Consider the following 27,405-nt stretch of genomic DNA (forward strand, 5'->3'; position numbering starts at 1 on the left):
ATCACATGTGAATGTAAATAAACGAGTTTCAAAATGGTTAGCATGTGTCCTCGTAGGCTACTCAACTCGTCGTGGGGGTATGACGTCAGGCAACTTTTATTTCCATCATTTTAGTACCGCTAGCGCCATCTGTGTGAAATTTGCAGTACGAAATATAAAACTAAGTCCTATATTTTATCCATGTTCTATTTTAACAATAGCTCATGCTCAATCGTTATTCGTACTTAATACACTTACAAAGCGGCACGCGCGGATTACTTTACAATAGCCAAAACGTTTTGGACTTGCGAAACATACAAAACGAGAAAGTGCGTTGCGCTCGGCTGTTGACTTCGGTACCGTTTATTGATTTTGGTGCGCGAGTGGTCTAGACGCGACCAACTGTTGCAAGTTCTCCTGGTTTCTCTCTGCTTGCCACGTGGTTTAACATTTAACATTTGCGGAAATAGAATAAATAGAAACAAATCGACACACGCATTTCAATTTGTGAGTCGATAAACGAGTTGTTTTGCGATTTGCGCTCATCGATTGGTTTCGAATCGATGCGCGCGCGACATCCAAAGTTCATACACTCGATGCAATGTTCACTTCAACAAATACTAGTGTATAAACATCGCGTGCGCCGACTAGTTCTCCACATTTCTGTTTAATTACTACAGTAGTGTACATCGCGCGTATTGCACAAACTTAAAATGGCGATGAACATGTTCCGATCTGTGATATTAGGTGCTCCCGCCTCCGGGAAAGGTACAATTTCGTCTAGAATTGTGAATAAATTCCAATTGGATCATATTTCTAGCGGAGATAAGTTACGATTACAAATAAAAAACAAAACAGGTACTTGACTACACTTTCAACAATAAATTGCATCGTCAAGTGTAATTGTTTCGTGTTTTTTGATTTGTTTTATAGCTATCGGTAACGAAGTAAGTAAATACACATCAACCGGAAAATTCGTACCAGATGATATTATGATTAAATTCATCATGAACGAGATAAACAACGCGCGTGGTCCATGGTTACTCGACGGTTTCCCACGCACACGATCACAATGCGAAGCCTTATGGACGCAGCAACCCTTAGACCTTGCTATCAACCTTGTGGTACCCTTCGAGGTCATCATTGACCGCGTGAAGAACCGTTGGGTGCATTTACCAAGCGGCAGAGTCTATAATATTGATTTTAACGCACCAAAAGTTGCAGTAAGTAAAAAATAACATTTTGATGAAACGTATCACTAAAAATTAATATTTTCGAAGGGCAAAGACGATGTGACAGGCGAAGCCTTAACGCAACGTGAAGATGATAAGCCGGAAGTGGTCCAAAGACGCCTAGAAGACTACCAAATGAAAACCCAACCTGTTATTGATTTCTTCCGTGAGAAAGGCATTCTAGAAGATTTCGAAGGTCGCACCTCTGACGAAATCTGGCCGAAAGTTCTAGAATGCCTCATTAGACACATACCGATCCAGTTGACAAGTCAACAAAACGTGTAATTCTCCAAATATCAATGAAAATAGGTCAAAGACTGACAACCTCACATCACTTAAGCGCACATTAATATTTTAAAGTCTTTTTTAATTACATTGTACAACGTTGAATAAATAAGAGAGTTTTTACTAGGAAACAGCCCATTTGATGAGCAGCAGCACGTATGAAACATGCCCGAAATCAATTTTGATGCAGATGATCACAATGAGAAGAGATGGTTGTTCGCAACCATCGAAATGTGTCAATAAAGGACAATAAATAAATAACAATGGCCAAGTGTCTTTCTAGAGCTAACAAACCCCACACAAATGTGCACGTGCACGAGATTGAAGGTTATAACACCTCAAACTCTTCCGTTTCGACATAGTCATTGTCAAGACTATCAGTGCTATACTCCATATCCGGCGGTATCGAATACCTTCGCGGCGACATCCTTGAATCCTTCGAATGCCCGTCACAAAACACAAACATTGGATACTCCATGCCATTTGCAGTCGACCGCGTGGCGGCATTAATTGTAGTCTTCACGAGTTCAATGAGAGATAAAAAGTCTGCTTTTGTCGCACAATAAAACCCCACACAACACGACGGGTCCAATTTGCTAATGTGTAACTTGCGTGGTGATCGACAATGGAAACTATTCAGAGAGAAATTGTCGCTCCAGACGGGCACCACTTCCTGGCAATAATGTGGATCGAGATGTATCAGTTTATCGTCCTGATAACCGACGAAATACAGCGAATGTTTTGGTCGCCCGCCAATAATACCAATACACTGCTCCAGAGTCAAAAGTGCTGTCAATGCAGGCGCGTAGATCGGATTAAACTTTTCAGCGCCCAGCCGCATAGGCACTAATAATATCAACGCCTTCCATTTATCAGGCAAGTCGCACTCATCGAAAATATCCTGTGTATACACCGCGCAATCCTGCGCCACACAAACGGTAAAACTTTCAAACTCTTGATTGAGTTCGGTGGCGACTTTGACAGCTTGTTTCAGAATATGAGCGACAGCTCCAGGCCCATACCAATCTCCAGCTTTTTTTCCGGAACTCTCACCGAGTCCCACTAAGGAATGCAGTGAAAACGGGCTCACGCGGCTTTGTTTATCGCCAAACCATTTAATGATTTTGCGATGTGTCAGTTCTTTGCCTGCTTCTTCACTGGATTCAAATAATCCATCAGAGTTCCATCGCCAGCCTTAAAAATTTATATATTTTTTAAAATTCCGCATTTTTATAGAGTAGATATGTTATTTTTACCTCTGCCTAAAAAGTGATTGACTAATGCTTGTGCCAGGAGCATTTGCCCACTGCGAATCATACATCCCCATCCGCAATCGCTGGTGAAATTCGATCCGTTCAAAAACGGAAATTCACGCCGATACGTCATCCACACCCGGCTGACAAAGTCCGCTTTGAAGCCCTCGAGACCTTCGTCTTCATCAGCTGATAACTGCAAACGTGATGCAATCAGTGCGCGTGCCAAGTTTATGTTCTAATTATAAACAGTGTTTGTTTGTTGCAAGTATCTAAGTTTAAATCAAATAAAACTTAGATTACAAAATTTTCGACATGAGTCAATAATATGACAAAAATTTCCATCTAAATTTATATCTGAAGGCTAGAATGCTAAAAATACTAATTACGCGCATCTTGTGGTCATTCAAAGTGATGTTAACACTTTTAATTTCAACAAACAGAATGTTTGCTGACAGTCTGTTCACACCTATTCACCTTTTTGCAACAAACAACAATAATAACACATAATATAATTACATTTGCTTGACTTGTAAATGCAGCAACATCTGTGCCCATTTCTGTAACATCAGGACTCTCTTTGCGATGATAGCACTTGCCAAGCAGCCACACTGGAGATTCTTTGGAGAAATTCGTTTTCAGTTTCATGCCTGGAATGACAACTGTTAAGTAAACTGAATTACTCGCTATTCTACAGCCAAGCAGTAAGAAAACAAACCATATTTGACATTGTTCCACATTGAGAGCAGTCTATTCTTCACTTTGCCTTCACCCTCGGCATTCGCATCAGCCTCTTCCAGACGATTATTACTCGCTGTCGTTGAAGGCACACCGCCGAACATATTCAACGAAGCGAAGATGTTCGTGCGTTCGCTCGTATTCGACAGCGACATGATCGAATTCATCGCGCGTTGTTTCTCGTCGTTTTTCTATTGTTTCACTGACCGAGATCCAACCACTGGCCGGCGGAGTGAAGTGCACGTTTGCACTTCGTCATCGTGGGTTCGTTACACTACTCACTGAATAATACCAACCAAGCCGAATGAGTTGTACAGCTGACACGAATAATACTGGCGCGCAGCTTGGCAACGAATGAATGTGAAATTGTACCACCGCTGGTGTAGTAGTCGTGTGCGCGCCACGAAATTCGAGGCAGTGGGTGGACGACTGGCGCGAGAAACCGTACAAGTCGTGTATTTATAACGGGCGTGAATTGGTGGATTATTCCAGTATCGTCAGGCGATCAGCATACACTGCGCTAATCAAATAATTGCCGGTATTGCATGCAAATGCAGTGATAATTAAAACGTGCTTACTTGTTAAACAGCCGCCACATGTTTGCGTCCATTAAAAAATACTACTACGACTCTGAACAGTATTTCTTCGCACATGCGTATAACAACGGCGCCATTTTTAAAAACCGCAAAACAACTTCCAAGTATTTGCTTTGAAAAACCAATAATAAAACAATGGATACTTCTCCAATCGAATGTAATCCCCAAAAATACAATTACCTGGAAGATGACACAACAAATTTCACACCGGAACAAATCACAACGCGTATGAATCACGCGTTGGATGTGATAAGACCATTTTCCTCGCTTCTAGACTGTGAAATTGTGCAATTTTTTAATTGCAATTATTGGCATCTAGTGCCACTCGATTGGCGTGAGTGTTTAATCCAAATGAGTGCCAATGAACTTGCCGATCTCATGGACGCTGATAACGTAAATCTGAATCATAACTTACCCGATTCGCTGTCGAAGATCCGCGAGGATATAAAAACGTTATCCTTGAGTCGAAAGCGCGAGAAATATCATCGATTGACAGTGATTCATCCTGGAAATAAAGAAGAATTAGAGGATTATAGGCAGATTTATGTGAAAGAAACCGATCAGTTTCCGTTTTATGAGAATTTAATAAATTACGATCGCAGGAAACCGCCGCTGAGTTTTTTAAAGTACAAATGTAAGGATAAAAAGCTTGCGGAGATTGTCGTAATGGGCGACTTGTGTTTCAAAGCGTATTTACAGCGAAAAGTTGATTTTATTGTTGATATCGGCGCAGGATTAGGACATTTAAGTCGTTGTCTAGCGTATTTTTATGGAATTAATGTTGTTACAATCGAAAAGGAAGCAAAAATGACTGAAGAAGCACTGTAAGTACATATAAACAAACGTTAGGTGGCGTACTTCCTTAAAATTTAAGGTTAAATTAATAAAATCATTGTATTTTCAGGCGTTTAGATGAAAAATTCCTAAAATTATTAAAATCTCTCGCTAGAAGAGACCCAAAATATACTTTCAATATAAAATCTACTATTTTACGCATTACCACAGAGATCACACCTAACATAACCTCAAATCAATTTGAAAAGTTGATAATTGACGCACAACTAGCACAAAACGAAGATTTTAGCGAATTAAAACCACAAAATTTAAATTTGGACTTGTTGGTCTGCATCCCTGTGGAAATTTAGCACCAACCATGTTAAATCTCTTTAAAACTGTCAAAATTGTCAGTTTATTAACATAGCATCATGTTGCTATAATAAAATGTCAATAAATAATGATCCATACTATCCAAACCCAAAATTCATCGGCTTTCCACTAAATCACAATGAAAATAATCAAAATGGCGACCACATGGGCAAAAATCAACTTGGTCTTGCCCTTCATGCTCTTGAAAACTACCAAGAACGTTATAGGACAGACATAGAAAGCTTTAAAGCTGATTTTTATCGTGCGTTAGTTGAGAAGTTCATTGAGGACGTAGCACCTGAATTCAAAGACAAAAGAAGAAAAAATGTGAAGACCATAGGACCTGGAGGTGTGCAAAACTTCAGGGAGTATATTAAACAGTCTATTCCAGAGATACTAATTGATGAAATGGATGAAAAAGTTGTAAAAGCTTTGGAGAATGTGAAAGAAGAAGAAGATTTTCAAAAAATCCTCGCGTTTACTGCTCTAAGGCATATGTTTGCTCCATTATTGGAGAGTATTGTTTTATTGGACAGACTTTTATATTTAAAAGAAGGTAATATCGAGTTATTAATAATTTATATTATAAATAAATGCTTTTTGATTATATTTTTAGATTCTTCATATTGTCACGTGACACAGAGATTTGAACCGAAGATTTCACCACGTGTGCATGTTATCACAGCTTTTAAGAAATAAATGAGTATAAAATTATCTAAAAACAATTTTGAACCCGAATATAGATTAGATTTTAACTCAAAAGCTTTAAATAACAAAAGCGTATATTATTGTTGATATCAGTGCAAAATTAGTCATTTAAGTCGTTGTTTAGAGAACTTTTATGGAATTTATGTAGTTACAATCGAAAAACAAGCTATAATGGCAGAAAGAGCACTGTTAGTATTATAAACCTCCGCTAGGTGGCGCATATCATTAATATTTAAGGTTATATTACTAAAATATCGCATTTTTAGACGTTTAAATGAGAAAGTTCATGAAAATTATTGAAATCTCTGCCATATTTTGTACTAAAGTTATAAAAGTATAAAATTTATAATATATATATTGTTCATCCGGCCCTATTTTTTCGTTTTTCCCAACAGGTTATACCCATACACGCACGACAGGTTGCAGACTTATCGAACCGTGACGAACAACTCTTTGTTTCATTTCAGGCGGCCAATAAACTTTAGTCACCGATAAATATATATAAAAATTTGAAAAAAACAGCAAATAGCTACGAAATGTATCATATCAGATAGAAACTAATCTAATCAAAACATGAACCCTAAGTAAACAATGTAACAAGATAACACAATGATTAAAAAATGCATCTATGATTAAATTTTTTAGATGCCATGAGGGAATACGAAACAACTTCGCAAATCACGCTTTATCTAAACTATTGTATCTCCGAACACTGAACTGAAACAACGAAATAGAAACAACCTACGAAATCCTAACTCCACTAACGGTACTTGATAAATAAACAAAAAAAATAGTTACACAATAAGTATTAAATTCTAAACTTCACATTGTAAATCAAAAAAGTGTATCATATCTCTTCTAATATTTAGAGATATGTAATTTTAAATTCTATTGTTTGAGTTGATTGAGTAATAGTTTCAAAACGACTTTAAACCTCGTGTATTGTTTTCTGTGCAACGCTGAGATGTGATGACCAGTGTCTCTACTCTAGTCGTGAATTCTACCCATTCTACCGGCGATTCCACCTTTTTTCATCACTAAACTTAATATGTGTATGAGTGAGTGAGGAAAAGCACGACCTGTGGCTGCTGCACGAGCGGACAACCAACCAGCGAAGAGAATAGCGCAGGAGCACAGCTACCAGCACAACATGCTGCGCCGTGAGTGAGTGCGGTTGAAGTCAGGAGTCGAAGTCGTCGAAGTTGTGCACAGCGTGCGCACAGCCGCGAGTTTAGTTTTAGTTTGTGTTTGAGTGTTCGTCGAGGGCGGCCGAAGTGCGCTGCGCCGCACAAAACCGAAAAACATCAGAAAGCTACTACGCTACCGAGAGGCGAGGAGTCGCGATCAAAGTCGAACGCACGTTCAACCTACCGGCGCATCCTTAATTACAACTTACACGAGGACAAACATAATATAATATTCAACGTACAACGGAAATTATAGCATAAAAATAAACGCGTTAAAAACACGTTAAAATACGTAGTAGAACATTAAAAATAATATTCACGTAAATAACAAACTAGAATTACTAGTAAAACATATTTACCAAACATTTTTAGCGAAATTTTTGCAATATTTACTTTTTACTAACATATACTTAAACATCAAGTGTCTCAAGTGTAGAACTATTGTTATCCAACAACCGTGTAGCTTGTGGCTTGTGAATCGAGTGTGGGCCGTTTTCATTCACTTTCACTCGTCGTCAGTTGCAGAATATACTGTGCAACACATAATATCTACCACCACTTCACTTCAACTGCGTGCGCGTAATCGTCGCGCGACGTAATAATCCAATGCAGACGAAGCGACGCTCGTCGCAATTCGCAAAGTGTGGTGCACATGTGCGCGATTCTCAACGTTAGCCAGCGATAGTGAGGATTCACACCTGATGAGATGTGTTATTCGATGCAGGTGGACGAGAATGAGCTAATGTGTGATTTTTGGATGAGAAAGAAGCATTTCAGGTAAATTATTCCCGAACATAACCTATCTTAACCTTAAAATGTGTTTTTGTTGACTTATGTGGTTTTAAAACGCGTAAACATACAGTGATAATTCTTTTTAATGTTGATTCTGTAATAAATTCTACATGTAAAAATGGTAATATTTGGAAGATAAAATGATTTTAGAAATGGCTAGAGTAAAATAAACAAAAAAAATTAAGATATAGTATATTTTTGAGTGCAAAAGTAATTATAGAAATCTTTTGAGATATTTTTAAGTGTAGTTAGTTGTGAAATTTTATGCTGAATGAAATGTTATAGAAATAATTGTTGCAACATGTTGCGTTCAGGAATAATCAATCAATAACTAGATAACAATTTGGCGAGTAATTCAGAAAATAACATGTTTTCCGCAGTTATTGATTAATTAATTAATACCAGAAAGTGTTACCATGATAATTCCTTCTAATATTGATTCGCAGTGAAATTCTTTATCTATTTAATCAAAAGATGATCAAAATTTATAATTAGTTAAAAAGTTACACGCATATAAAGTCAAAATTTGCAACAATTTCATAGAAAATGCATTTATTTTCGAAAATAACGATATAAATAAGAAAAATTTCACCAACCTATTTACCAAAATAAAAGGGAAATTTAATGTAGAATTGAATGCATTGTGAATGATTATTCAACTATTTCGAGTTTTAGTGTAATTAATAAAAACTACTACATTGTCAGAATTTTTAACCTGATTTAAAAGCAAATTCAGCCTCAACTCGAAATTTAAACTGTTTTTGCGGGGGTTGCACGCGTCGAGAGTACCATGTGGGTTTAGTTAGTGTATTAATACATAACATAACGCAATAAACCAAGCAATCCAAGACAACATATTGTTGCACGCCCGTAATAATCGCGGTCGATTTCGCCATCGAAATTCACTCGAGTTGACCAAGATTGAATTAATTTCACAAAAAATACTAAATTCCAATGCACAAGCAACACCTGTCATAATAAAACATTAAAAACATTAATTTTTCAGGTGATAACAAAGAAGAAACCAAAATTACAAGCTGATCAACTCCAAAATGGACGACGATGATGTGACAGTGCGTGTTGCGGTCAGGTAAGACATCTTTTTATATCTAATTATAAATCGATCACTCGATGACATAATGAATTAAATTGGACTACAAAGAGATGCCGATGACGCTCGGAATAAATATAACGTCAAACAAAACAAGAACGCGGGCCACCGATGAGACAAACAAACCGAACACGACGACGGAAAATAAAACAAGAATGGCTAACAGATGACATACGTTTTGTGGGGGAACGTAGGTGTCGTTAGGTAACACAAAGTGTTCTCAAGTAAAATCAGAAACAATTAAAAATAAAAACTTAATTTAACTTCAAATAAAATCAAAATATTTTCATTTTATTGCGAAAAATGTATGAAAACTTATCGTAAAATGTTTTTATATTGAGTTTTGTATATAGAAAACAATGAATGCGTCTTGAGACGCGTCCTTTTCGTGCGCCTATTAATTTATTTATAAATCTTATTTCTAATCCTATTTCCGAACGACTTGTCGAGGCCCTGCGACGCGCATTGCGCGTGGAATTTATTTATACACGCGTGTCGCATCCGAATCTGATATAAATAAGCAGCACTTTGTTGTTAATTCATACAAAAAGTACAAAAACATGACCAAAAAGCACAAAAACACACGTTTTTATTTCCAAAATTGTCCAAACAAAGAAAAGATTAACTTTTATGAGCTTAACAAAGCCGTTTGTTTCATGTTTTTAGCTAAATATAGAAAACACGCATTGTGCAATTAAATCTTATAGTTTACGACCAAATAAAACAAAGACCAGCAGCCATATTGGTATTTTTAAAGGTTAAATATTAATATGAAGTCAATCACAGATGTTTAGTAAAGTTATGCAACACAATACGCATTTTTACATAGATTATATTAGGTTATGTCTAAAGTTAGATTCAACAACTATTTTTTGTTGATAAAAATTTAACATTGTTCATTGTTCATGACTTATAAACATGTTGGTATCAAAAGAAAATTTAACGTCGCTATGCTGGTAATGTGGTAATGGGTTTCGGCACACATTCAACAAAGCAATTTAGATAAGAATGAAAGAACATAAGCATGGAACATAATTCGCAAATGCAAATGATAAAAGATAAGAGAAAATGCTATACTTTGCAGGTCATTCATTACCTAGGCGTGTTGATAATTATATTATTCGTACAAACAGATTTGGTTTCAGGTTATCAGTGCTTACGTCTGCTGTCTGCGTCTGAATTTATGTTAAATATATACAAAGCGTTTGTGAATCATAAATTATAAACAGCGCGTTAAATAATGAATTAATTAGCAAGTGTGAAGTGAAAACGTTAAAATTAGGTTCTAATTAATAAAATTTTAAGTGTTTAATGTTTAAAAATACATAAACATTAATTATTTCCTGTAATTTTGAGAAACTATTAAATTTTTCGGTGTTTAACATAAATCTTTATTATTTAATAAGTTTTTTGGAGTGTAAAAACTTGTTTCGAAATTTTCGTGAATATCCAACCGTAAAATTATAGTTATTATTGATAATTCAATATGGGCGACAAAAAGTCCACGTGTTGCGCAAATTCAAGCATAAATTATTGTTAACGTCGGCGATTTTGGTTACATAAAATTATTACACGCGCACCGGTTCATATTAATTTATATTTATATGCAAAAATGCTGGCTGTGTAGATAAAACAAGAAAAAAACCTGCTCATCAATTTTTAAACTTCAATTTATAGCAAAAAATATGTTCTGCATCATACAACGGAAGTAAAAATTATGTACAAACATAATTTTTGTTTGAATATTAACCCTTTACAGTTAAATACAGCGTTTTATTGATATATTTTATTGGTTAGTTTCGCGGTTTGGTTAAAACTGTACATTTATGGCAAAAACTGATTTTATGCTGAACGAAATGATATGAGAATAATTGTTGCAACATGTTGTGCTCAGGAATAATCCATCAATAACTAGATAACTATCTGGTGACTAATTCAAAAAACAACATGTTTTCTCATAGTTAATGATTGATTAATTTATAACAAGAAATTACAATAATTTCTTCTTAAATTAATTCAGAATAAAATCCACTATCAATTTAATCGAAAAATTATCAAAATTTATAAGTATTTAAAAAGTTATACAAAAATCAAAAAGAAGACAGAAAAAAATTAAGAAAACAAAAATAAATGCTCATAAAGTTTTAAACTTGACTGTTTAGCATTTTTTAAACAAAACAAAAAGTTCTGCATCGTATAACGGAAGTAAAAATTATGTTTCTACATAATTTCTGTTAGAATATTGACCTTTAACAGTTAAATACATCGTTTTATTGACTGTTTCCCGTTTAAACTTTAAACTAAGGTTAAGTTCGAGCTTTTGTGAGCAAATCAAACAAAGAAGTACAAAAGTAGTAAGAATAGAAGCGCAGGCAGGTTGAAAGCAGGTTGTTTCTCACAGGTACAAACTGTAAAATGCCTTAATGCCTTAAAGACGTCACACGCTGAGAGATGTTGGGATAGTGGAAGCAACCGTAGAGAAAACGCTTTTTTCTTCTCATAGATAGACAGACGCCACGTGATGGCATGCGATCATTGTTTGCGCCAACATTTAGCATGAGAATAAAATTTTCGATTTTCCATATTCTCAGGTAAAATTTACACATGTATAATAAATATCTACAAAGTGTTGCAAAATTTACCTTCAAGGTTACTAAAGGCCACCCACAAATGCATCGGGAATAAATTAAACTAAAATGACGACATTTGCATTGCTTTTAAATTTTAGAGGACAAATCACTACTGTTTCTTTGTTTGTATTTCTTTGATTGGATTTATCTGCCGCGCGTGTAAAAACATATTTTATTTTATTTTCCAACTGATTATCATCAAATTAAGTCCTGGACTGGTGTAGCTTGTCGCTAATTAGCGACGTCCTCTCTGTGTGTCGCGCCGTGCCGCCAACCTGTCACGTTTCTTTCTCTGTGTATTCAACGATCAGCAATTTGTTTGTTCTGCTCAAAGCCGCATGCGAATTGTGCAATTTGTGTGCATCGGACGGTCGAAAGCCAATTTACACACGCTTTGCGTAATAGTTTCTATTATTGCCAACAAACAAACGAATAAAAGCAGCGGTGAAATCACACCAAAGTAAATATTGAATTAATTTTTACTTATTACGCACGTAGATTTTTCGGTGTTGTAACATGTAACTAATTGAACATGTGTTCATAAATTAAAATTTTTTATTTTCGGAATAAATATCAAAGCAAAACGAAAATAAACACACTTTTTATGTATTTTCCCCTCTTCATATTTTACAAATGTAGCAAATGTAAGTTGAGGTAGACACTAATTGCACCGTGCATTATTTAAGTATTTTTAATTCGTCGGAAACTCGCCGGCGAGTCTTAACTCTTTCCTGTTGCGTCTTTTTCCAACTCTCGCATTACACTCGCGATGCGTCTTTGAACTTGCACTTCGTGGATAATTTCGGCTTAAAAATACACACACATACACAAAGTAGCATAGAGTAAAAGAAGATCTAATCTATCAAGAAGAAAAATTTCTAAAATGAGTGCTAAACGTCTTGCAGTCACAAATTGTCGTAATTACTACTCGCAGGATATAAATTTAGACGTTAAAAATGAAATAAATCGAAGGAATGCTTTAATTGACGTGTAGAATGCTTCAAAATGATTGATTTTCGTTCCGCCCACGCTGACAACCGAGAAATTAAGTATTTTATATTTTTTCGTAGTTTTTTTGATGAAAATAAATTCATAACTCGTTAAAATAACATGACCTAATGAAAAATAAACATTGCGTGTTCGATTGTTTGCCATGCTGTTCATGAACACTTTTAGAACACACCTGTACCGATCAGGTAATTCAATTACAGTACAAAATACAATACGTTGATGGAATTACTGAATTTCTAAAAAAATGACAGCAGATGTTAACTTAAACTTTAAGCTTAGCACAAGCAGTAATTAAATATTACTGCGTTTCACCGCAAACAATTATACTATATTTGCAATTTCGCAGTAAAACGAGTTAATAACTCTCGGTGAGCTCACACTAATGAATGCTCAATCTCTAAACCTATTTAGCTGTTCAATGTTCACCTCTGAGTACCTAGTTAAATATGGCCGATGCCAAATGTTTGCTTGAGACATAAAAATAATTGAAAAATTCTTCGCTCCAAACATGAATCAAAACGAATAATAATAAAAGAAGACGTGTTTGACGCGTGGCCTGATGTGGAATGGTGGAATTTTAACAGCGGCGATAAAATTACTCGTAAATTGAACCAATTTTACACAAATTGCTCGGCCTTAAGAATACTCCAAGCAAATGCAATTTAGTTTTCGAGTTTGAGTTTGTATCGTGGCTTGAATTATATCGATGTCGGCGAGTTGAATCGAATCGAGTTTCTTTATGTTGTGATCTGTTCATTGATGTGAATCAGTTGTGACCAGGTGTCTGATTGCATTACATTGCATTGCGTAAAAGAGACAAGAGACAAACCGATTTGGCCTTGACACCTTCCACCTTCTACTCATTTTTTTTCGCTTGAAATTTTAAGATGAAGGTTGGATTTGAATATTATTCATCGCAGAGGAAGTTTATGGCAATGTTTATAGGTTTTTTTTTGAGTTTGTTTACTACGTTTTTTATGCGTTTCGGAAATATTCAAGACTGAGCTTTGTTTTATGAATGGATAATGTAAATAAATTCGGGACATACGCAAACAGCGTGGGAGTTTCGCCGAAAATGCTCGCAAATTCCGCACCCACCCACATTTTAATTTTAAAATAGTTTGTGTTAAGCGACATTGGTGTTTTATAAACATTTAAATTCTAAGAAAATGTATTCAGAGTGATAAATGATAACCAATCAATTATAAAACGAAATTGAAGATATTTGTGACACCAGAGGGCGACCCAAGTGAAACCTCTGACCCGAAGGGAGTGGGGGTTAGAATCTAGAGATCTCCACTACTGAGCGTGTAGCGCACTGCTCGCTACTCTTGTATCTGCGGACTACCCGCAAAAAGTGGTGGGGGGAGATGTGCACGCGTGTGTTGTACGTCATAAGCACAATGTGTTCCTAATCCAGTCTTAAATAAACTATTTAAAATGTACCTACTTGCCCAATCCACGAGGAATGTTCTCGTAGATAAAGAACTATATTAATTGACTTGCGATGTTATGCCCCATATTATCTTCTCTTAAGTCGGTTCCGCCACATTAAATCTCAGATTACATTATATCACGTTACACGCATCGAAAATTACTTTCTTTTTTATATCTCTAACGACGCGGTACATGTTTCAAGGTTATAGATCCGCTACTTCAACAACACAACAAACTACTCAAAGACTTTAGAAGCTCAAATAAAATAGCTAAAACACAAAAAAGAGATTATAGACATCACGTACGTTTCAGCCAGAATAATACACGCAAAACTGCTGCTAGACAGGAAACGCACCAACATTATAAGTATTTACGCTCCAGAAAACTGCAGACCCCAAGACGTAAGAGAAGAATTCTTTAACTCACTGCAACATGTTTTAGACAGCCATAAGAACGAAGCGACTATCATCCTAGGAGACTTTAACTCAAGGATTGGCAACAGAATCATACCCGGAGTTAAGCAGAGATTCAACGAGGAAACAGAAAACGAAAATGGAACGCTGATGACTAACCTATGCACAATCAACGAACTACGAATAAATAACACATATTACGAACACAAACAACAACACAAACACACGTATTGTAACTCAAGGGGACACACATCAACAATCGACTTCATTGTGACAAACCGAGTAATTCCACCAACCAGCATATTAGATGTAAGAAGCTTAACCTCGGCAGACATAGGAAGCGATCATGCCCTCGTGATTGGGAAGCTGAGACTAATATCCCTCCAAAAGAAACAAGCAAAAACATGCGAAGAGCGCACAAAAATAAAAACAGAAGGACTAGCTGACCAAACAACCAGAGAACTATATGCTAACAGACTGAAGGAGAAAGTTACAAACAACAACATACAAGAAGGAGATAACGTTGATACGGCATGGGAAAGGCTGAAAAGCAACATACAACAGGCTGCCGAAGAAGCGCTAGGCAGGAAGATCATCAAGAAACCGAATCCTTTTGCTAAGAGAACTCCATGGTTCACCGAGGAAATCAAAATGAAATGCAAGGAAAAAAAGCAGGCACACATTCAACACCTCACGCAAAGAACGCAAGAATCATACGAAAGTTACAAACAAATCCGCAGAGAAACGCACGAGTTAGTACGGAAGACGAAATCCGAACACTGGAGGATCTTCTCAAAACAACTAGAACATGACTTCTATGGAACCCAAAAGACAGTATGGAAGACCATAAGAAACCAGAGAAAAGAGCTCACAGAACTGGTACAAGCAAAGGGAATAGACAAAGAGACCTGGATAAACTACATCAAACATCTATACCGGGACACAAACCAGGAGAAACCTAATATCTCAGTCAACATACAACCTGATGAACCAACCATAGTAAGCATATCTGAGGTGGAAACAGAACTCGCTAAACTCAGAAACAGAAAAGCCAGTGGCCCGGACGGAATACCCAATGACCTCCTGAAATACGGCGAAGAAGTGCTCGCGGCCGAAATTACGAAACTTATCAACATCATCCTGAAGCATCAGAGAGTACCAACTGAATGGAAATTGAGCACACTAATAATGATGTTTAAGAAAGGAGATAAGCAAGAACCATCCAACTATCGAGGAATAGCTCTGCTAAACACCACCCTGAAACTAACAACTCGATTACTAGCGAACAAGATATTAGCACACACCACACTATCAGACGAACAACAGGGCTTCAGGAAAGGAAGGTCCTGTAACGACGCAATATTCATAATAAGACAGGTGAAGGAAAAAGCCGTGGAGTGGAACAAACCGGCTTTTCTTTCCTTCGTGGACCTAAGGAAAGCGTTTGACAGAGTGCAGCTCCAAGACATAACCAGCATACTCCGAAAAGAAACATCGCATCTGATATCATCAATACTATAAGGGACATCTACAACAACAACGAACTGCAACTAGCAATAGCCGAACAACGCACAGACCCCATAAAAGTAGGAACAGGGGTAAGACAAGGCGATTCCTAAGCCCCCTGCTATTCAACTTCATCATGGAAGAGATAATTGCAAGAGTCCGACGCTGTAAAGGATACCAGATGGGGGGGAAAGAGCTGAAAGTTGTGTGCTACGCGGACGATGCCGTGCTAATTTCCGATAGCGAAGACAACCTACAACGCATGATTCACCAGTTTAACATTGCCAGCAAAGCCCTCAACATGGAGATAGCAACAGAAAAAACCAAATGCATGGTCATCGCACCACATCCAATAAGATGCAAACTTGAAGTCGATGGACAAATCGTACAACAAGTGAGCGAGTTCCGATATCTTGGTATAAACATATCCAGCAGTGGAGGAGTGGAAAAAGAAGTAGCAGAGCAAGTTGAAAAGGGCCTGAGAATAGCAGGATGCCTAAGGAACACGATTTGGGACAACAAACATCTAAGAACAGAGACGAAAGTTTCCATCTACAAGGCAGTAGTCAGGCCCATATTTACATACTCGGCAGAAACGCGTGCAGAGACGACAACCACACAGAGATTGCTCACCACCGCGGAAATGAGGACACTAAGAAACATAGATGGCAAAACACTGCTCGACCGGATAAAGAACGAAGACATCAGAAGAGCGTGCAACAACATAGAAGACATAACACAATGGTGCAAAAGACGCAAAATCGAGTGGAACGAACACATAGAACGGATGGACGAAACCAGAATAGTCCGAATAGCCAGGGACAAATCGCCAAGGGGAAAGCGATCCCTGGGAAGACCCCGAAAGAGATGGAGCGACCACCTAAACCCTGTCTGAAGTAGGAACAGGCAATATGCCTACAAAAGAAGAAGAAGAAGAAGAAGAAGAAACACAAAAATTTACCTTGCGTTGCGTCTGCGTTACGACAGACTAATAACCTAGCACCTCGCAGTCTAAAATCAGTGCGCTGGAGGCGCGTTACGAAAATATATGGAAAATAAAATGATGCAAGGCACGTCCGAGCAAGAGACAAGGGCAAAACACGCGCGAGAGACGTAAATACATCAGAATTTGAAATATATATAAACTTAAACCCTACGTTACCAACTAAAATATTAGATTCGTCGAATCTAAAGTCAAAAACAAACACATAAAAAGAAGAAAAGCAGAGAGAAAAGTTTCTAGTTGAAACATCTTTGATCTATTAATCTATCCACAAATAGTCGACTAGACAGGATTTCCTTCCACTTTTCAAACCATTTAGCACTAAAATTAACTCTTTGAGTTTACCTTGAAATATTATTAAAACAACCATGAATTTGTACGAGTATGAAACTTTACTTTGCATAGAAAAGTAAATAAGCAATTGAGCGAAAATTAAAGTGATCGTAAAACGAAATAATCACAACGCGAAGATAATACGGATGCAAATGCGCCGAAGGCTTCTTTCTGTCCCGTTTAAAAATAAACATTACGACACCTCGTGCGTTCCATTTAGCACCGCAAGACCGCGACTAACTTGATTTCCACTTGGCGATCACGTAATCAGCGAACCTTTTCGGACGTGGGTTTAGTAAAAAAGAAAAACAATAGAAACAAAATAAAAATTTAAAAATCGCATTCTAGGTGAGAGAAATCAACAAATTAAGAAACATCTGGACATATTTACATGTAAAAAATTATTCATTCATAAATTACACCTTGTAATTAAATCTCTATAATTTATTCAACGTCATAAGACCAATAATTATTATATCTGTTTGAATATTTCTTTATAAAACCGTTGGAAATTTATCTATTATTATTCTATTGCATTTTTTAGCTCACCGATGGCCCGAATCGATTATTCGGCTCTTTGAGCCACTTGCACGTGATTTACTTTCGTGGTGTTCACGCTCTAATAAATATAGATTACGCGTATAGTACCCAAACTCGTGACATACTAACATTTCTACAAATAAAATATTGATGCATTTTCCACTCCAATACTTCTGTAAACACCTAAAAATTGTATTCTCTACATTTATTTCTAGGATTCGACCGCAAATTCCACGCGAAATCATCGACATGTGCCAAATTTGCACGACGGTCACACCGGGTGAACCTCAAGTTGTCCTGGGCACAGATAAATCCTTCACGTACGACTATGTATTCGATACTGAGGAAGATCAACTGAATGTGTACAATAATTGTGTTGCACCTCTGATAGATTCATCTTTAGACGGGTAAAAATTTATTAATCTTAAATCTAATCTTACCAATTTTATGAATGTTTTGAAACTTTTAGTTACAATGCAACTATTCTGGCTTACGGCCAAACAGGCTCCGGCAAAACCTACACAATGGGCTCTGGATTCGACGTGGAAGTGTCCGAAGAACAAATGGGTATAATCCCGCGCGCAATCGAGCACCTTTTCCGAGGTATTCAATCACGCATGGATGATGCGCGCGTGACAGGTGCAGAACCGCCAAAGTTCAAAGTAATGGCGCAGTTCATGGAGCTGTACAATGAGGAAGTGATAGATCTATTCAATCCGGCCTATAATAAAGTGAGTAATTGCTCGTGACGCCGGTGCAGACAATTGCCAAAGCGTAACAATTGTAAAATCACAGTGAGGTTATGTTCATTCACATAAATATCGATCATCATAACCAAATTTGTCCATTGGAATGTGTGCATGATTAATAAATCATATTGCGTTGGTGTCAAAAAGAAAACGTTCTAGAATCATCAACAATCACCTACGCAACACCTTGTATAAATTTATTATGTTAATCATTCTAGGAAAAATCTTATAAAATTCACGAAGATCCCTATGGTGGTATACAAGTGAAAGGTGTAACACTAAAAACCGTAACCTCAACAAAAGAAGCCCTGCGGTGTTTGCGTGAAGGCGCCCTCTCGCGGACAACAGCCTCGACTCAAATGAACACGCAATCCAGTAGATCACATGCTATTTTCACGCTACATATAAAACAACAACGTGTTGTACCGGCTGATGAAGCAGACGGTGGTGAAAACGACAGTGAATTCGAAACACTCACCGCGAAATTCCACTTTGTGGATTTAGCCGGTTCCGAAAGACTGAAGCGCACTGGTGCGACCGGTGACCGTGCCAAGGAAGGTATATCCATCAATTGTGGCTTACTAGCCCTCGGGAATGTGATATCCGCTTTGGGAGACAAGAGCAAGAAAGCCATGCACATTCCCTATCGAGATTCAAAGCTCACCAGACTGTTACAGGACAGTTTAGGTGGTAACAGTCAAACTGTCATGATCGCTTGTGTAAGTCCAAGTGATAGTGACTTCATGGAGACTTTAAATACGTTAAAATACGCGAATAGAGCGCGGAATATCAAGAATAAACTGACTATTAATCAAGATAAGAGCTCGAGAACAATTGGACAATTACGTGCACAAATCGCACAGTTACAGCTGGAATTAGTAGAGTACAAACAAGGGAAGAGAATTGTAGCTAACGATGGTACCGAGACAGTGAACGACATGTTTTATGAGAATAACATGTTACAAGGAGAAGTGAACAATCTCAGAACAAGAGTCAAAGCTATGCAGGACACAATTGATGCATTAACTCAAAAAATACAAGATTATTAGCTGAACAAGCTGTGGGGGGATGGATTTCAGCCGGTGGTGATAACCACGTCACTGATATGGTCCAGGATTATATAAAACAAATCGAAGAATTACGCGCGAAACTTCTCGAAGCGAATAACACATGTGAACAGCTCCGGAAACAAATGACAAGGAACAATAACAATACATATGGTGCAGCGGCCATTTTGAATAGCCTCGGAAGTCAGATGGATATGTCCATGGATGAAACACCATCGTTTATAGAAGAAGCAAAGAGAGTTTTGGAACGTGATCGAGCAATTTTAGAACGCACGAGGAAAAACTCCGAAATGGAGGAGGGAATGACAGATTCCACTGACTACGATTCAGATTCCGAAGAAAAAGAATCACTAGACCTTAAAGATGAACTGTTTTCATTGACTAATGATATTGATATGAAGCAGAAACTCATTGATGAGTTGGAACAATCACAAATGCGTATGCAGACAATGCGCAAACACTACGAAGATAAACTAATGCAACTGCAAGCTCGAATTAAAAACACACAGGAAGAACGTGATAAAGGTTTTGCATTCGTATTCAGGTAATACAGAACCTTCTTCAGATAAAGCAAAGAAGATTAAAGAAGAATACACGAAGAAGTTGAATGACATGCAGCGTGAATTAAAACGTTTGCAAGCGACACAAAAAGAACATGCGCGGTTGATGCGTAACCAGAGTAATCAAGAGAATCAACTCAAGTCGTATAAAAATGAATTAAGCGAGATGAAACGCGCAAAGGTGAAGTTAATCAATAAAATGAAAGATGAATCAGCACGGCATAAAGAATCAGAATTACGTAGACTTAGAGAAATCGCACAGTTACGTAAAGAAACACGAAAAAACGCAAATGTTATCAGAGCGATGGAATCCGAGCGTAAAATCAAAGATCAAGTGCTAAAAAGAAAACAGGAAGAGGTTTCTAATCTTCGTAAAAGTCAACGGAGTAGATTAAGTGTCAAAGCTTCAGGTAGAATGATTAATAAAGCGTTTACCGAACGCCATGCGAAACAAAAGTGGTTAAAAGTGGAGAAGTCCATTAATAATATCACAATCAGTAAGCGAGGCATTGTTCAGCAGGAGGTGCGCATGGAGCACTTTTTAGCGAAAAGGGAAAGCTTAGGTAAGGAACTCGAAATGCTGCAGGAGCGGCGACGTATGTCTATTGCACGCGGGCACGAAACGGCACAACTAGATAACTATGTCGAGGACATTCAGGAGAACATTAATTATGTTCAAGATGCCATCAATGAGACGCAGCGCAATGTGATTGAGATCGAAGAAACCCAGGATAACAACGAAGCCGCGGATATTCAACAAATCGTTGATTCTGTTTACGATATTGATGAAGCCAAGTATCTTCTACAGAAGTTATTCAGTATGACTTTGAGTCAGAGTCATGCTGTTGCACAAAGAGATGCTAAGTTAAAGGAAAGTGATACAATTGTAACACAAGTAAGCAAAAAATTTAAAAATTTACTTTTTAAATGTAAATTCATGTTTTAACGAAAATTTCAGCTGCAACATGAAAATACGGTCAAAGCACAACTGTTAGACCATGTTTTGCATCTGGAACACTCAATATTCCCGAAGGATTTGGTCACGAGTGTGTCCAGTAATGCGAATGATACTTCCTCGACGTATTCAAGCCGGTCTGGATCACCGATCGATTCGCAGTACGCATTAACGCAGAATAACAGCAGGTTGTCGATGATGAGTAACGCAAGTGTCATTTTTAGATCAAACTCTCTGGAAGTGCTCAATAACAACAATAACAATAACAAAGCGGCAAAGATTCGGCGCCGCACGGCGAAACCGGACGAGCTTTTGTTCGGAGTCGCGACCAACAACACCACCGAATAATTTACAACCACATACAGATATCAACCACGCAGAAATCTCACTTTGTTTAACAATTTTCGTTTTAAAATTCATTGGAAACATGACAATACTTCGAATAAGCTGACTATTATACACCGGGACGATTAATTGCTTATTAATCTTAAAATATTTTACTTTTTCTTTGTTATTTTGTTATTCACTTACATTCAATTGAGTTTTTTTTTGTTGAATTTTTGAGTTGTGCTTTCATTATCTGTTTATTCTAGAGTCTAATCTACTACATGCTAGAAAATGTGTCTAGAATCGCTTCCGATGTTTTATAAATGTATGTAAAGTGCACAAAATGCGACTTTTGAGGTTATGTAAGGTTAATATAACCTAAAAGTTGCGTTTTATGTACTCTATTGGTCGTTTTGTCCCGTGTATCGTACGAGCTGTGTTCGTCCTGCGTGACGAAGTAATGATAATGTGTGATTCTGATTTCAGGCAGGTTTGCAGATTAGACAAAGATTCAAGGTGCGTTCGCAAAGATGCAAGCCGAAGTTCGTCTATAGTAGCGAAGTGATTGTCACCTATGCGGAACTGTTGATTACTTGTATAGTATTATTTTTGTTTTTCACCCTAACCGTTTTGTTAATCATCTTATGATGTTCTTTTTTGTTTATCTTTTTATTTATTAATTATCTAATCCATTTGATTTGTGGAGAGATGAGATGTGCAGGTAGATGGCGAAAATGATGAGACTTATGAAAGACGTAATTGCATTTACGAATTCTAGCCGATAAACATTATTCTAATAATTTATACGGTAATGATTGTAAAATGACTAAAAACAGCCACTAATTACTTAAGTTGTTAGTTTATTTGATGATTTATACAGTAAACCACGATTTAAATCTCTGAAATGTGTTATTTCTTTAAAACCCAATTAGATGAAGGACAACTTATGATGCTATCAATTGCGCAGATATTTTGTGGGGTGCTTGATAAGAATGACATTGTTTGACTTCATTATTGACGCCAAAAAGCAAAGATTAAGTTGGCAATACTTTCGCGCGTCGGTAGGTGTCTAACCCTCAATCACTAATAACGCATAAAAATTTACTAAAAAAAACTAATTAAAAGAAAGAAATCCCTGCTTATGGCCTTTGAATTATCCTTCTCTTGTTCTATGCCAATGAAACAATCCTATTTGAACTGTTCTATGTAACTGTTTGCCCATTCAAACACAAATTTATTTTATGTACCCGTACCGATAATCGATGCTTATGGGCATCCAATCTTTCATACAAGATTACAAACGAAATAAGTAAGCTACAAGTTTGATTGAACTTGCAATAGGTAGTTAATGATAAGATCTACCAATTAATGAATGTCCTACCTGCTGTTCTATCGGATTTCTCTCCAAATTTCGAAATCGCCCGGAGCACTACACGTTCACGACGCGCACATTATACTTTTGCGGAATGCCGGTAAAGCACTCACGTGGTACCAACTTAACAGAACGTAAAATAAAAGTTTGATGCGCCCTCTGTGTCTGATTTAAAATACTATAATTACAAATGCAATTTTACGACAAATCAATTATTATTTATATTTGTACATAAACTATAAAAAAATAGCTGAATAAAAATTAATAAATAAATAATTTCTTTGTTATAAAAGTCTGTTTTCGTCCTGTTGTCACTTCTGTACGTAAAATTATTTGCAAAGCGAAATTGCAAGGATTGTTGCTGATAATATTTGCTTGAGACATTGTCAGAAATGAAATAATTACCTACTTTGTTCAATCTCTGATTAAATATGAATGATGACTGTTTAATTTCCCACTCGCTGCTGTACGGAATGACTGGAACATTTTGATAACTACTGGTTATGTTCACAGTGCAACGTTTAAATTAAATTTCCGACTGCAAATCACAATAAACATTTAATAACAATGTCAAATTATCCAAGTAAGTAATCGTTGAATATTCATAGATAAAATCCTGTAGCTATATTCATTAAAATAATTCAATTTAACAAATTATTGCCGTTTTTATTTGCGTATCCTAACCTAACAGGCGCACGTCACAATCAGAAAATCTTATAATTTTAAACAAATTATGCTAAAAACCCAATTTTTACTCTAAATTATGTCTGTAGATATTACACCGGATCGATATGAAGAGATTCGCAAGGCTGTCTTGAGTAGTGTGATTAAATTCTGCTCCAATGAGCTGAATTCAGATGGACTTGACTCAGATCAGAAAGAATCACTTTTGGTCGCTAAACAATGCCTGGAAACAACTTATGAGATCGAGGAGACGTCGGCGGACAATGCCAGCGATTTAATAGATTTATTTTATAGTAATAATCTTCCTTTGCCTGATGCAAATGCTTCTGAATTGGAAGCAGAAGCTGAAGAATACAAAGTTAAGGGAAATGATGCAATGAAGGAAAATAATTACACTGCTGCAATTGAGCATTACTCAAAGTATACATTTTCACACTCTTCATTAATCTGGGTGCTTTAATTTATCTGTAATCTTTTATCTCAGGGCAATTAAGTTGTTTAATAAGAAGGCGATTTATTATTGCAATCGGGCGGCGGCTTTCAGTCGCATGGAACGTCATAGAGATGCTGTTGCTGATTGTAAGGAAGCAATCAAACTAGATCCGAGTTATGGCAAGGCTTATGGACGTTTAGGGTCAGTATTTCGGGTTTCTACATAAAAAAGCAATGAATATTTGTTTAAACATAAGTTTTATGGGAAATTTCATGAATTAAACTTTAAATCTTGTCTTTTTCAGTATTGCTTATGCAAATATGAATATGTATAGAGATGCAGCCAATGCCTACCGAAAAGCTTTGGAGTTAGATCCTAACAATGCTTCCTACGAGTCGAATCTTCGACTTGCCGAGGATAAAATCGCTCCCACAGGCGCTGCTCCTGTTCTAGGAAACTTTGATTTCGGTGGTCTAATGAACAATCCAGCGCTTCTGAACATGGCCTCGCAGATGTTAAACGACCCATCTTTTCGCAACATGTAAATTTACTATAAAAACATTCAACATTAAATGTCTGTGTGCCGGTTGTTTATATTTATTGCGTAAATGACTTGTTGTAGGGTTTCTGGTATCATTTCCAATACAGGTGAAGGCGGTGGTGATCCAATGGAGTCTTTTGTTGAAGTGTAAGTTAAACATCTGAAAATGAAGTAAAAATTTCAATGATTTTTGTTTAGAGGACAACAATTAGCTGAACATATGCAACAGAGTAATCCAGCAGTGCTGGAAAACATCCGCCAGTCAATAGGAAGAGTTCGTCAACATGCAGGTGGAGATGCACCACCAGCAGACAACCTAGGCGATGATAATATCCCGCCTGGTGGTGCACCTGCTCCCGGAGCACCAGGAAATGATGGTTCGGCAAATAATTGATATTTATTTATTTAAACTAGAACTATCACACTTATGATTAACTTGGTTTGCTGTTTTATCTGTTTTTTCCTCTCTTTTGCCTTTTAATCATAACACATCAAAACTGATTATTGTACCTTTCAACCATATTATGTCAAACATTATTACGACTGTTTTGTTTACATTATAAGTTTTCTGGTACAGAAATATTATACAAATGTGCGTTTGTGAGTGCAGACGACGCATTGCATTTATTATATAAATAAATATGAATAAAATGTTTTAGAGACCAATATTTAGCTGTGTTATTGATGCGAGGACGGTGGGGCATTGGTATGAGGGGAATGAGCTGCCAAGTGTTGATATATTTGATGCTTGATTCTGTTTAGCACCAAGCAATGCTAAGAATTTATCTGTAGGCATTGCAGACATCAATAGGATCAGTGAATTACACAACAGACTGAATCACAGGTAAAAATAAACTGGGCCAATGAACCAGGATGTAAATTCCATAATAATTTAGAGAAACTATTACAAGTAAACAGCCAGAACAAAAGAAATTATAATTAATTTCATTTAAAGCTGTTTCTGTTCGTACTTTTGCAACTATGCGCTTTAATTTAGCTGTGAATATCATGATATTTGATAATAGATAATTTAATAATGATAAAATTCTGAAAGTTTCAATTTTATCCAAATTGTAGATTTTGAGAAATTTGAAAAGTAATAATTTGACTGAAATTATTTTAATGCATAGTACCCTATGTGGTATATAGATGGCGCGACCAGTATCAAAACGGAATAAGAATAATCATAAATCGTTAAATTTCCCATTATAAACAAAGTTCTAAACTTATTTATATAGAAAATATTATTTTATTAAATATTTTACTTCAATTCAAGCTCTAATATATAATTTTAATGTAAATACTAAATTTTGTAGTAATAAAAAATTGCCACTAGATGTCGCTCAATGTTTCAAAAGTTAGCAAACTATTGAAATTACGTATTACTCAATGAAATTACGAAATATTGCAACGAATTCATGCAGTCGGACATTAATCACACCCTGGTTTGCAACGCGCTGGCTCCGAAAGCGGCCGGGCGTGCACATCGCATGATTATTCTTATCAACGAGCTTACTCTGGGCTTACACCGTAACACGATCCACGATTATCCATCCAAGTTATAAATTACGAGCGCGTCTTCGCTCGCGGTAACAGTAGATTTAAGGGGGCGTGCGTCCGGCTATTTCAGTGGGTCGACGTGGTACTCGAATTAGCGCAGGCACTATATTTAACCATCCGCCAGTATGTTAGCAGTTTGCAAAAGACGTTTGGCAGTGGCTGTGGCGGCGGCCGCACCGGCAATTGTAAATAATCATATTTTCCGACTGAATCACACAAGCTGCGCCCCGGCGCGATCCGCTATAAATCAGCGAGGCTTGCGCAATGCTCGCGTTTTTAATTAATTCAACGTCATCAGGAGTCGTGAATATCGCAAGCGGATTGCTCAATAATTCGCGTGTTGTTAACGCGTAAAATCCTTGCGCGACGTGTTTGTTTATCCGATCGCTTCTTTAGTTTAGGCGAAAACATCTGACGAGCGTTAAATACCACCTTTACGATTGAAGCAACGCGAGAAAAACAACCAGTCTCGAGACTAGATCGTGGGTTGTTGAAGCAATTTGTTTTTCTTGTTTTTTCGTTCAACTAGCGTTTGGAAACACAAGTTGCTTTGCGGAGATGCGAGATTCTAGAAGAAATATATTTTTGTTGCGAATTTTCTCAGTTTTCCCAGCCGTGCGGACGAAGTATTTAGGCGAGCACGACGCGAACACATGATGTCCGTTCGGAATTCGCCGGCGAAAACCGCGAGCCATTAAATAAACAATTTATTTTATAGAATATCGAATATAGATGTGGGTGGCGGCCGAAATCCGCCTCACGAACGCATTGAAAGCAACCGGCTGGGTTTTTATTTATTTCAAATGTATCAATCAAACGAGCACGCTTTTAAAATCACCACAGTTCGTTACAAACTCAAATAAATACTCGAGAAAAACTTTTCGGATATTTATCTCATGAAATAAAAGTATTCTAATTCACTTAAGCAGCCATAATTGACTTGAAATAAAATTGTTGGCAAAATAACGATGCCAAAGTTGATTGGAATTTTATAATTTAATTAGCGGAATGTTTATGAGTGGCGTGTTGTTCTGCGCATTATTTTTTAGAGAGAAGCGAAAGAACGTATGTTGCCAGAGTAAATAGGTTTCAAAATCTCGAAAGTCCCAACGTGCATGTCGTTTAAATATAAAAATTGCACGAATAAAACGCGCGTCAAGTCAAAAAATTAAGTAACACGCTGTGACTGTGGCACCGATCCGAGAATACATTAAATTCCATCGCGTTTCATATCAAAACGTCGAGGAATTTCGAAAT

General features: G+C 36.9%; 5 protein-coding genes across 6 annotated transcripts; 4 read left to right on the forward strand and 1 right to left on the reverse strand.

The window, feature by feature from the left end:
- Positions 1-243: 243 nt before the first annotated feature.
- On the forward strand, positions 244-1,627 carry Ak3 (Adenylate kinase 3). Its single transcript, XM_065309205.1, has 3 exons — positions 244-837; positions 913-1,202; positions 1,260-1,627. Exons 1-3 carry the CDS (start codon positions 693-695, stop codon positions 1,494-1,496), a joined length of 672 nt encoding a protein of 223 aa, XP_065165277.1. The 5' UTR covers positions 244-692; the 3' UTR covers positions 1,497-1,627.
- Positions 1,543-3,654, reverse strand: Atg4b (Autophagy-related 4b). 2 transcript variants are annotated; one of them, XM_065309202.1, is made up of 4 exons: positions 3,468-3,654; positions 3,269-3,399; positions 2,753-2,945; positions 1,543-2,690 (listed from the first exon to the last, which is right to left on the reverse strand). In XM_065309202.1, the coding sequence occupies exons 1-4, from the start codon at positions 3,652-3,654 to the stop codon at positions 1,825-1,827; spliced, it is 1,377 nt and encodes a 458-aa protein (XP_065165274.1). In that variant the 3' UTR covers positions 1,543-1,824. The 2 variants fall into 2 exon arrangements, with proteins under 2 accessions (XP_065165274.1, XP_065165273.1); XM_065309201.1 differs by having other exon boundaries at positions 3,269-3,411.
- A 564-nt stretch (positions 3,655-4,218) lies between these two features.
- On the forward strand, positions 4,219-5,941 carry LOC135797033 (methyltransferase-like protein 25B). Its single transcript, XM_065309197.1, is given in 5 exon segments — positions 4,219-4,907; positions 4,988-5,171; positions 5,174-5,261; positions 5,264-5,785; positions 5,846-5,941. Coding segments are annotated over 5 exon segments (1,566 nt in total). The 3' UTR covers positions 5,929-5,941.
- A 703-nt stretch (positions 5,942-6,644) lies between these two features.
- Positions 6,645-22,463, forward strand: Klp31E (kinesin-like protein 31E). The gene is given in 10 exon segments (XM_065309196.1): positions 6,645-7,901; positions 8,923-9,006; positions 18,116-18,307; positions 18,370-18,631; positions 18,868-19,672; positions 19,675-20,237; positions 20,239-20,839; positions 20,957-21,171; positions 21,235-21,392; positions 21,456-22,463. Coding segments are annotated over 9 exon segments (2,958 nt in total). The 5' UTR covers positions 6,645-7,901; positions 8,923-8,968; the 3' UTR covers positions 21,580-22,463.
- Positions 22,464-23,352: 889 nt separating this feature from the next.
- Positions 23,353-25,254, forward strand: LOC135797038 (small glutamine-rich tetratricopeptide repeat-containing protein beta). The gene is made up of 6 exons (XM_065309204.1): positions 23,353-23,513; positions 23,704-24,034; positions 24,099-24,248; positions 24,352-24,588; positions 24,670-24,735; positions 24,787-25,254. Exons 1-6 carry the CDS (start codon positions 23,498-23,500, stop codon positions 24,980-24,982), a joined length of 996 nt encoding a protein of 331 aa, XP_065165276.1. The 5' UTR covers positions 23,353-23,497; the 3' UTR covers positions 24,983-25,254.
- The last annotated feature ends 2,151 nt before the right edge of the window (positions 25,255-27,405 follow it).

This window comes from Atheta coriaria, unplaced genomic scaffold (genome assembly GCF_025399875.1).
Source record: "Atheta coriaria isolate IRGN ID8LTWV9N9 unplaced genomic scaffold, Caltech_Dcor_3.1 hic_scaffold_8_pilon, whole genome shotgun sequence".
Taxonomy (NCBI): Eukaryota; Metazoa; Arthropoda; class Insecta; order Coleoptera; family Staphylinidae; genus Dalotia; species Dalotia coriaria.